General features: G+C 33.0%; 1 protein-coding gene across 2 annotated transcripts in view; it reads right to left on the reverse strand.

Moving 5' to 3' along the window:
* Positions 1-8752, reverse strand: part of LOC139487087 (interferon-induced very large GTPase 1-like) — a 113958-nt gene extending 105206 nt beyond the window's left edge. Inside the window, exon 1 of one of the 2 annotated variants that reach the window (XM_071272092.1) lies at positions 7858-8752. In XM_071272092.1, the coding sequence (XP_071128193.1) occupies positions 7858-7881 (24 nt within the window). In that variant the 5' untranslated portion in view covers positions 7882-8752. The remainder of the gene's footprint in view (positions 1-7857) is intronic. The other variant, XM_071272093.1, reaches the window with a different exon arrangement.
* Positions 8753-11308: the final 2556 nt, after the last annotated feature.

Raw genomic sequence — 11308 nt, forward strand, 5'->3', positions numbered from 1 at the left:
ACATTTGTTTGCGAAATTGGGTGATTGCCCCTCATTATTTGAGGTGGTCCCCTTTGTGGTGTGTATTGTCAGTAGTCAACACTTCGGTGTTGACATGAATATCAATAATGTGGTCATTTTTATAAATTTCCTGTTTCCCAAACTTTAAATTTTTGAAAAAAACTAAGGATTTTCTTATTCCAGGCATAGATTACCTTAGCCGTATTTGGCACAACTTTTTGGAATTTTGGATCCTCAATGCTCTTCAATTTTGTACTTGTTTGGCTTTATAAATATTTTGATATGAGCGTCACTGATGAGTCTTATGTAGACGAAACGCGCGTCTGGCGTACAAAATTATAATCCTGGTACCTTTGATAACTATTTACACCACTGGGTCGATGTCACTGCTGGTGGACGTTTCGTCCCCGAGGGTATCACCAGCCCAGTAGTCAACACTTCGGTGTTGACATGAATATCAATAATGTGGTCATTTTTATAAATTTCCTGTTTCCCAAACTTTAAATTTTTGAAAAAACTAAGGATTTTCTTATTCCAGGCATAGATTACCTTAGCCGTATTTGGCACAACTTTTTGGAATTTTGGATCATCAATGCTCTTCAACTTTGTACTTGTTTGGCTTTATATATATTTTGATATGAGCGTCACTGATGATTCTTATGTAGACGAAACGCGCGTCTGGCGTACAAAATTATAATCCTGGTACCTTTGATAACTATTGCCATACTTTTAACCTGATGATCTTGATCCTTGTTTGTTTAACATGTTAATTGTTTTATCTTCGCTTTCCAGTTTTAAGTGGTGCCTTTTAAAGTTCATAAGTTCTTGCGAAATTTAAAGCCTTTTCTAAGAGTTCGGACCCTTCAGTAATACATTTTCCCCGAACTTTGTGGTCTTTAGTTCCAAATACAATAGCATCACGTACCATTTCCTCTGGAGTCGCATATCCACAATCTGTAACCAATATTTTGAGGTCGGTGAGATATTCTTCGAAGGGGTCAATGTCTTTTTGTACACGGCTTAAAAATTTGTATCGTGAATAGATCTTGTTTGATTTAGGGCGGACGTGTTTTTCAAAGATCTGATAGTGCACTTCGAGTTTCTTTTTGTCATCTTCCGAGAGATACCAGGTTGAGTTTATGTCCCTACCTTTGTTGCCTATCCGATTGTTACATTTTTGTGCTTCGGCAGTTTTAGCTAGAGGTCCCGCGAACCAAAATTCTGTATGTTGTTGGAAAGATTTCCAAGCGGTCAGTAGGTCTGTCGCTTCCCGTCCATTTTAGGTTGAGATCCTGATAGTGTATCCCTGATTATGATATTTTTAGGTAGCTGGATTGTTCATGCAACTTTTAAGATTGCTTTCATCTACGGATGGCTTATTTTCATAAAGATAGGCTATGGTTCAGTCTGACACCATGTTCAATATATACGAAGACATGTGGACAAAAACAAACTATATTTATTGACCTTCTATACAGGAGAGTATCATAATACATAACAATAAGATCCGGATCGTATCCGGTTATGATATGTCAATATTACGGAATGTGACAATGATGTGGTTTAGTTATTTCTTAATGATGATTTTTCAATTCTTTATATGGCTTTAACATTACGAAATGATGTTTCAAAATTTCACGATTTTACACTACATGATTTGTTTCAGTATGTGATGTGGTTATATCATAACTACTACGAGGTAAAACCACGTGACCATTTTGGAAAAGATATGTTCTATTTTTAGACCGATTTCCATATCATGCATATTTCGTTTGTGTAATGTGCTTTAGATGAGTACCGCTATCCATCAAATTAAAGTTCAAATTGAAGTTCAAGTTGTTGTTCGGTTATTTGATATGAAAAAGGGGAACGACAGACAAAATTAAGATGTATCTAGCCTCATAATTCTGCTGTCAGTGTAAATGCGTAATGTTGGCTGACTTTACATTAACCGGTACACTTAACGGGGAAAAGTTCGTTTCTGTAGATGCTTTTATCTTGATCCTAAAGAATAACTCCTGTACAAGTTTTATAACAATTCGTAGTGTAGTGGTTTACAAATTTATCATGTCAAAACAGTTTAATTCGAAAATATTTAATGCATTAAAAAAACTTTATATAGAAATAAAGAAATGTGGTATGATTGCCAATGAGACGACTCTCAACCACATATCACGTTTCGAGGAGACCTTCGAGTTTGAGTCACATTTAAAGATAGAGTTCCGAATTACAATTCGACTTCAACTTTGAATTTGAGTCACCTTTTGACGTGGAGTTCGAGGTAAACCCTTATTTGAGTCTCATTTAGATTAAGGTTAAGAGTTGAAATTCGAGTTATCTAATATGAGTTCTATTGTTTTTTTTATCGCGGATCAAGGGCTTTTGCGTACAAAAGATAGACAATTTTACAGCATACACAACACAACATAGAAATTGAAATAAAGTTTGATGTGGTGTGATTGCTAATGATAAAATTATCCACCATAGTTTAAATGCAGTAGATGCAAGCAATCATAGGCAGTCGAACAGCATTCAACACACCGTATAGTCGGCCACAAAAGACCACTACGTGAAAATGTGAAGCAATGCAAATGAGAAAACTAACGCTCTAATTAATAGCTAAAAAATCTACGAAAAACAAATATGACACACATGATACGGGGCGCCGATTGGGACTCTTGTGGTTTTGTACTCGAAATTCAATTTTGTACTGACAAAAGTGAGTTTTGTTCAACAAAAATTAGTTCAGTTTAATAAAATTTGTAGCATACTACAAATTTAACTTTTGTCATACAAAATTATCTTTTAGTGGACAAAAGTTATTTTTGTCATGACAAAATTCATTTTTGTAACACAGACTTTACTTTTGTTACCTAATTTTACCTAAATTTCAATTGTGTATGCAAATTAGTTTAGTTTGGATTCTGTGAACTAATTTGCATACAAAACTGAGAATTTGTCACAAAATTCAATTTTGTGTTTATTTTTGTGTAGACAAAATTTAGTTTTGTTACACAGAAGTGAAAATCTAACACAAAGGTCAATTTTGTGTTAAATTTTCACTTCTGTCTAAAAAAACAATCAGTGTAAAATCGTCAAAACAATTTTGAAACATCATTACGTAATGTTTAGGCCATATAAAGAATTGGCAAATCTTCATTACGAAATAACAAAACCATATCATGTAATGAAACAACTACATTACGTTATGTCACATACACATCAATTAATTTTAAAACCACATTGCTTTATGACATAACCACATTAAATAATGGTGAAACCAAATCGAGTAATGGCAGAACCATATTAAGTAATGAAAAAACTATATCAAGTCAATACGAAACCATATCATGTAATATCGAAATTAAAACGGTACTGATTTGTCTGTTTCAGATACTTATATTTCCATGTTTACAATGTATGTTCAAAGATGGTGAACTATCAACGGTGGAAGAACAAATAATAGACCATCGCAGGCACGGTGTGAACTACGTGTGGTGTACGTGTTTGATAACAAAGACTCCTATTGGTCCGGGAAAACAGTTATGATCTTTTGATTTTCGAATACAGTCCCTAGCGTGGACCGTGTTGTACTTGTCAATTAAGTTACAACAATACCTTTTTATTACAAATACAAAGGAGTAGGTCCGGTAAGGGCCGATTTTGGCATTTAATTTCAGGTTCATCTAACGAAAGAATTTGGACACTTTTTAAACACTTAAGTGTCTATTTCAATTGATTCAATTAGTTTATGTGAAAGATTTTAACTATTTTAGTCATTTAAAACGCTCCGATTCAAGCTTAAATATTAAAAATCTATCAAATATGCAAAAAAACGTCACTTTTCAGATGGTTTTTGTAAAAAATGAAAGTGGCCGCATTCGTGTTCATCCTCAATCTTTATATATGTTATGTATTATCATTAAATACGACTTGCATTTCAATATTATGAATGAACACGAATGCGGCCACTTTCATTTAAGACGAAAACCGTCTAAAATTTAACTAAGATTTCAGTAATAAGCACGACTTAATGATGCTATTACCCGATATATGGGCATTGTCTTGTCAAAAACAGCCCATATTTATGTAGCAGAAGCATTCTGCTTTCCAATAAATAGATAAAAGATGACATTTTCACAACTTTGTAAAACTGCTATATTTTGGGGCCAAAAAGGGGTCTTACTGAACCTACTCCTTAATTTCTTTATGTGCTATGCCTCAAATAGCAAGTAGGCGATGAAATTACACTGTAAAAAAATATTTGGTCATGAATTCTTAAGTAAAATAGTGATTTTGGTACAGTTGAAAAATGTAAATAGAAATAAGCATTTTAGAAGCTATCAAAATATTTCAAGACCCCCTCAACATAAAACTGTTAATATTTTGAGATAGAACTAACGAAGTTTTCTATAATTTTGACATAATTTGTCACAAAAGTAGTACAACACACTGTAAAGATATTTTTGAGAAAGCACAGGTGTTTTTTTTGTTTGTTTATTTTCATTTATAGTCTAAAAGAAATGCACTACGAAATAACTGTCTTCTCGTACCTAGTGCATTGAACAAATGTGTTAAATTCGAGATATTTCATATCTTTTGGATAGTTTTGTGGTGTTTCGTAAAGTATACCATAGCTTTTGTTGAAAGGCCAGGCCTTAACCTCACGAAACCGAAGGTCGAGTGAGGTTGCCGGGAGATTTCAACAAAAACTATGGTATAATTTACGAAACACCACAAAACTTTCCAAAAATATGAAATATCTGTTTTCACCTATAGCATCTTTTAATGCTAAACTTTGTTAAGGTCAACTAAATAACCCTTTTCGGGCCTTACACACAAATCTCTGCATACTTTCTTTAATAAGCACGGGATTCTGAAACCGCAGATATGTCAGTAAGACCTGACTTTTCGACACCGAAGGAATGCTCATTTACATTGGTGGCAGATAACGTTACAGATCTAGACAAACATATGGTGAACAGAAGGAATTAACTTTTCTGGAAATGGATGCAAGATAAGTCACAGATTTTCTGATATTAGGAAGCTCTCTGGAATCCAGATTAAGGGTTAGTTTTTTTTTTTTTATTTCAATGGTCGAAATGTTTAATCGTTTTTATTAAAAACGAGGAAATTAATTTCATAAGGTTTATGACTCCTTCTGCAACCATGTGAATTACAAAATTTTCAAACTGCAATAGTATCAAAAAAAATCATGAATAATAGATATGACCCCAAATTATCACGATTACGATTATAATCACATGTTGATCATAGGTAATTTATACAAAAAGTTCATTTTGAGTAACCAGTAGCATCAAATTTTAACGTTCCAACATTTATGTTGTTATAAAAAGGCGAATGTATTTATCATATATGAAGGTCCTTAAAAGGGGTGCCCGCTTTTCCATCCCTCTTAAAAAAAAGACTCTGCAAATTTAAATCTAAACACTAGCTGTACAGTGGAGCTTATGGTGATACAATCTAGGTACATGTATATATTTCAATAACTGAAAATCAACTTATATTTTCAAAATATATATATAATATTAAATATAATTTTTAAACTATTCGTTTGGTTTAGTTGTTTTGAGAGGGATTTGTTTCTTGTTTTAAAATATAGGACAACGGAGTTGGTGTACGTTGGTTCGATTCCCACCCTAGGCATTCATTTAAATCGGCTGGTGCAAAGCGGGCAGTTTAGCTTAGTGGCCCCACACTGACTCGGTTGTTCTTGTGTTAAAAATTCAAGAGGCCAACGTCAGGTCTACCTATCTCTCCTTTTCTTTTCGAAGACCATAATTGATTTTCCTCTAAGTTCAGTATTTTTGTGATTTTACTTTATACAGCATAAACATCGTATTATTTCGAAAATTATACCATAGATAACTATGGTATCATTTTCGGTTATTTGGATTTATACTCTTGTAGCATTCCTATAGGTTACATAATTGTACAGCTATAGGTTGAATATATAATAAAGATTATCAATTTTTTATATTTTCAATAATCTGGTTTAACTCAATCAAATATTTGTGTGGGTGTGTGGGTGTTACAGCCTGAAGCTCATTGCCATATTTGGCATGGCCATAGATGGTGCTCTCAGGTGGAATTTGAATTATGGAATTCCCGTATCGCGCACTTGTTGATTTACTGTCGACAACAAAGCAGGTGTTGCAGAAATTAGTTAAAACCCGCCCACCCTCCCAAATAAGAATAGTTGCTGCTGTTTTTGTTTCATATTTTCAGGCTCTTGCTGCTTTATTTGGTTCAATATTATGGTAACCAGTATCCAAACAGTTCCTCCATGGTATTGGTCCAATAAAGGATAGTTTGGAGTAAACGTGCGTTTCTTTGATTTGGACATTTCCGTTACTTAGTAAGCTACCAGAATGATTTAAGTTTAGCTTTATAGTTTTTAACAATGTTATTCATCAAGAAATTAATTTTCTTCTACTATCCTTAGGCGCAGAGTCAATTTTGAAGTGGAGAGGTCCAGGAAGACTGGTAGTGATTGAGATATTATATCACTCGGTCAATGCTCTGGGCCTGACAAGTTCTACAATTTGCAGGTTTGGAAAATGTGGTTAATGGTAACGGTTGGGTCTACAGATGGGTAACTCTGGGACCTCACCCACCTCATCTTATAGAGGGGAGGCCTACACCTGCCAACAGGTGGGGCATTTATAACTGGAGCATTGGTAATACGAATTATTTTCTCCGGTCACTCCCCATGGTAGGTGGTGGTGTAACCGTGTTTAACTACCACGGGTTTTATGACACCATGTTAACATAGGTCAGCTGATAGCCATTGTATATAGGTTATCGGTAGACACCCTGGCACCTCAACAAAATATTATAGAATACTCTGTAGCCAAAGTAATGCTACAAAGTAAAAATGTATATTTTAGTCATGAAAATGTAAATACAAGTTGGTGTAATAAAATTTATGTGTGATTAGAATTATTTTTTTTTTATAAGTTGTAAAAGTTATAAATGAAAAACAGAGGATGGAACCTCTACACACATGAGTATAATATACAGAAAGTCTGTACTATTTTAATTTAGGTATTTGTGCATTACAATTCACAACTGACAAAGAGAGACAACTCTATGTCAATTTTTAATCACTTTGTGATTAAGGAAAGGACTTCAACATAGTTTAAAAAATACGTCAACAACTCTTGATCGTTGTTCTTCATTTCATTGTTATTCGTTCAGTATATTATTATAGGGTGTTCTTCTATGAGTATTGCAAATAATCGTTATTTGTTATTGTTAATATAACTACATTATACATATCAATATAAATTACAATGTCGACTCGATAGGCTTAATAGTGGTAAAAGTGTTGAAACCTAAAAACTACCACACCAAATTGCATGATCAGTCTTAGCAGGGTAATATCTCAGAATTACATTTCACTATGTATTTCAATCATAAACAACATTAGATAAATGAGTTGTGTTATTCTACAATTAACCAAAAATTGTACCTGTCTATACATGCAGCTATACCAATAAATTTTGCTCTATTATAAAAACAAATCGGTACGTGACATGATATAAAGACACGATCAGGATATATATACAATATATTATATGCAACCATGAATGGTATCGATTACATAACCGCATAAAGATAAGGGATTTAATAAAGCTTTTGCAACCGTGACGGACATCAATATCATTACGATTGACTGCATGGTACATCACGTTTAATATTGTATAAAGCAAACAATTTGTTTAAACACATATTAACTTTCTTTAAGTGATCTAAATATATAACAAATTTATTTATAATAATGTACTTTATTCTAATCAATTTTAAACGATTTTTTGTTTAAACATTACTTACATGTACTATTTTCTGTAAATGCATTTCTATAGAACATTATTGTTTACCACAAACACATAAATTCCATTCAAGCACACGCATTAAAATCGACTTCTAAATTAAATATATCGTATGGCTGTCAACATGTACTAGATTAATATGACAATAAAAAATATAACTCGCTATATTGTAAACAACACAATGTACTGATCACTGCGTGACGAAAAAAACAATGTTGGTTTAAATGTTTCGAAATACATAAGCTATCATAATGTTTCTTTCAAAACAATCTTTTTAATCTGGTTGTAATGAGGTACATTTTTGTATATGCTTAAACTTTTATCACTTCGAAAGAATCAGGTCCACACATTTGAATATGTATAAAAATACTGGTTTACAAGATTTAATGGATGAACTGTAAAAGATCTCGGCATTTTTGTTTTTGCGTTTAAATAATGACCAGTAATGGACTGTTAAAAAATTTTCGGATATCGAATGGATAAACATCGTTTCTCTATTTTTTGCGGTTTTTTTCACATTTCTTGATCGATGTGAGAAAAATATTTATCCTTGCTAGTGAAAAATCTGTTCTCGGCAAATGATTGGTATAAATTTAATTATGACGTTAAATTTTCTTGGTTTCTTCTTAGTTTTCCTAATTGTGGCGTCATGAATGAAGGCGACCATGTCTGATGACATCACATAAAAAGTACACAACTTTCTTCTAATCTTTGAAAAGGAAGGATACAAATCATTAGAGAAACAGATTTCACCGCTACAACTCGTGTGTTATGATATTTCTCCACTCTCGACAGCCTCGCGCTTCAAATATTAAAATTTAACTGTTTTGAGTGGAATAATGCAGTAACACATTGTAGTTGTGTAATCTATAATTCACAATCGGTCTAGTTGAATATATATGTACCAAAAGATTTTAAAGTCGTGACATGATTTGCTGCATCTGTCGGTTAACCGCTTAATCGGTATGGAAGTTAATATTCAAGGAAAATGTATTCAAATGGTGTTTGAGGGTAAATAAAGATAACAGTAGAAAACCACTGTTCATAAGTCATAAATCGATTGAGAGATAATAAATCGAGGTTACAAACTTAAACCGATGAAACACATCAACTATATTAAGAAAACAACGAAGTGTAAAAAAAAACGACAATGCAACATACACAGAAACGAACTATAAGATAACAATTGCCATTTCCCGACTTGGTACAGGAAATTTTAAGAACAAACGGTGGGTTGAACCTTGTTTTGTGGCTAGCCAAACCTCGCGCTTTTATGGCAAGGTTAAATTTAATATTGTTGCTTTGTGTAAAATTTACATGATTTCATCGCTTGTACTGAATAATTAATCGCAATATGCACCACGATGATCATAATTAAATTTTAGTATTGTATTTTTTTTTTTGTTATTTCGATACAAAACTATCAAAATGGGGAAAATGTTTGATTTACCGGTTAATGATTTTTGCAATTGATATTCGGTCCTTCTGTGTAATACTTAGATAATATTGACAACAAAACATCCTGAACATTATGAGACTAATAAAGATTATAACTTCCTGATAATTGACCAATATTCAGGTTGTGAACTGAATTTGTTTCTGACATAAAGAGATATATGATTATAAATACACAGCTTATGTTTTATAAGCCATAGCAGAGTTTTATCCATTACATACCAAAAGTTTTAAATCGGTAACATCGAGAATATTGCAAAAACAGCTGAACGTCACTTTTGATTCGTAACGTCACCGTTTTTGTATTAATAATGACTTTCTCGACTCTATAATAAGAGTGAATTGTCTTTTGTTTTCGTTCAATGAATATCCAACTGATTTGTAGGACGATATTGCATAAAGCGATTTATTGATTAGTTATCTTGTCTGACTATTCTTCACAAATAAATCACAGAAAAACCTTTCATTTACTGATTGATTGTACCGTTGTTTACGTCCAGTGGTAGATAGTGCATGCATATTCAGGACGGAAAAATGTAACAACAAACACAATAGGTAGATTCTTAACACAGATCGTTCGGAATGAAGGACGGGGTAATTTGGAATGCCATTGACATTGAGGCATTATTGGAAAGGAGGAGCAATTTGGCCTTGCAACAGGCTATCAACAGAACCCTCAAAGAGCTGTTGTAAGGGTTCTTAACGTGTAATGAGCATGGTACTGTCTACACGAAGCACCGGAAATAACGTCTCTATTTTGAATGGACATCGTTCCAGTACTGCCAAACGGTCGTCCCACTTTTGCAATTGTTGTCTGCCATTTCGAAAAAGATCCAAAATTACCATTCCCTATATCTCAGCAATTCTTGGGGTACATATTCGTTTAACAAGTTCCTAAACATGATTATGTATCTTTTTGTTGTTTATATGCATAACATAAAGAAATTTTATTTAAATCACAAGCCTTTCTCCTTGTACTGATATATTTGATAATTTCATTTTAAACCGATATTACAGTTTCTCGAATTCTTGCTCGAATAATCCTTTTTCTGTAATATCGATTATTCTAATGAAATCAACGTGTGGTACGTTTGATCTCAGTTCTGTTCGGTCAATATTCGATTATGACGGGTTTTTTTCCTCTAAAATTCCTATTACGTCATGAAAAAAGACCAACACGCCTGATGACGCCACGAAGAGTGGACACATCTTTTGCATTTCGTTCAAAAAGAAGGATTAAGATTATCTGCATATCGTCAAAAAATCATAACAGAAACAGATTCCACTGACCTATTGTAATTTAACAACGCGGAAGAACTAGCGGTAAATTTGAATAAATATGAAATCACATGTTGTGCTTTCAATGTTCTACTGATGCCAAACCAAATCAATATAATTACATTAAACAAAATTACATATACATGGAAGTCCATAAAACAATAACAACGGCACAGTCTGCCAGAAAGTCCTTAAATGTAGCAATACGGGTCCGTATATTATCGTTCGGAAATCCTCACTGACAATATGTTATTAATGTCTCGAATCATAACTAAATAAATATAACTGCATAAAACAAGATGAAATATGGAAGTCCATAAAACAATAACAACGGCACAGTTCAATTAAAAGTTCTTAAATGTTGCAATATAATTGCATAAAACAAGATGACATATGGAAGTCATACGCCCATTTGGAATGAAGAAAGATTGTAATAAGTTAAACAGTATCAAAAAAATATATATGATAAAATAACAGAAATATAAACCATGAAAACTCTCCTCCAATCCAACTAGACTCTGACCTAGAGTCTCAAGGATATAGAACTGACACTATTTTATAATTACCAAAGCCACTTCTCGTATAACAGTTTCCACGGTAGGCACTTTCAACTAATGTTTGGAGGGAATACAAAGGTGATTCGGCAAAACGTCTTTAATTTTTCTAATTTGTCATTCTGTTCTCCTTAAAATATGATAAATTGTTCAGGTGTTCAATTT

The sequence above is a fragment of the Mytilus edulis genome, chromosome 8, assembly GCF_963676685.1.
Source record: "Mytilus edulis chromosome 8, xbMytEdul2.2, whole genome shotgun sequence".
NCBI classification, from domain to species: Eukaryota; Metazoa; Mollusca; class Bivalvia; order Mytilida; family Mytilidae; genus Mytilus; species Mytilus edulis.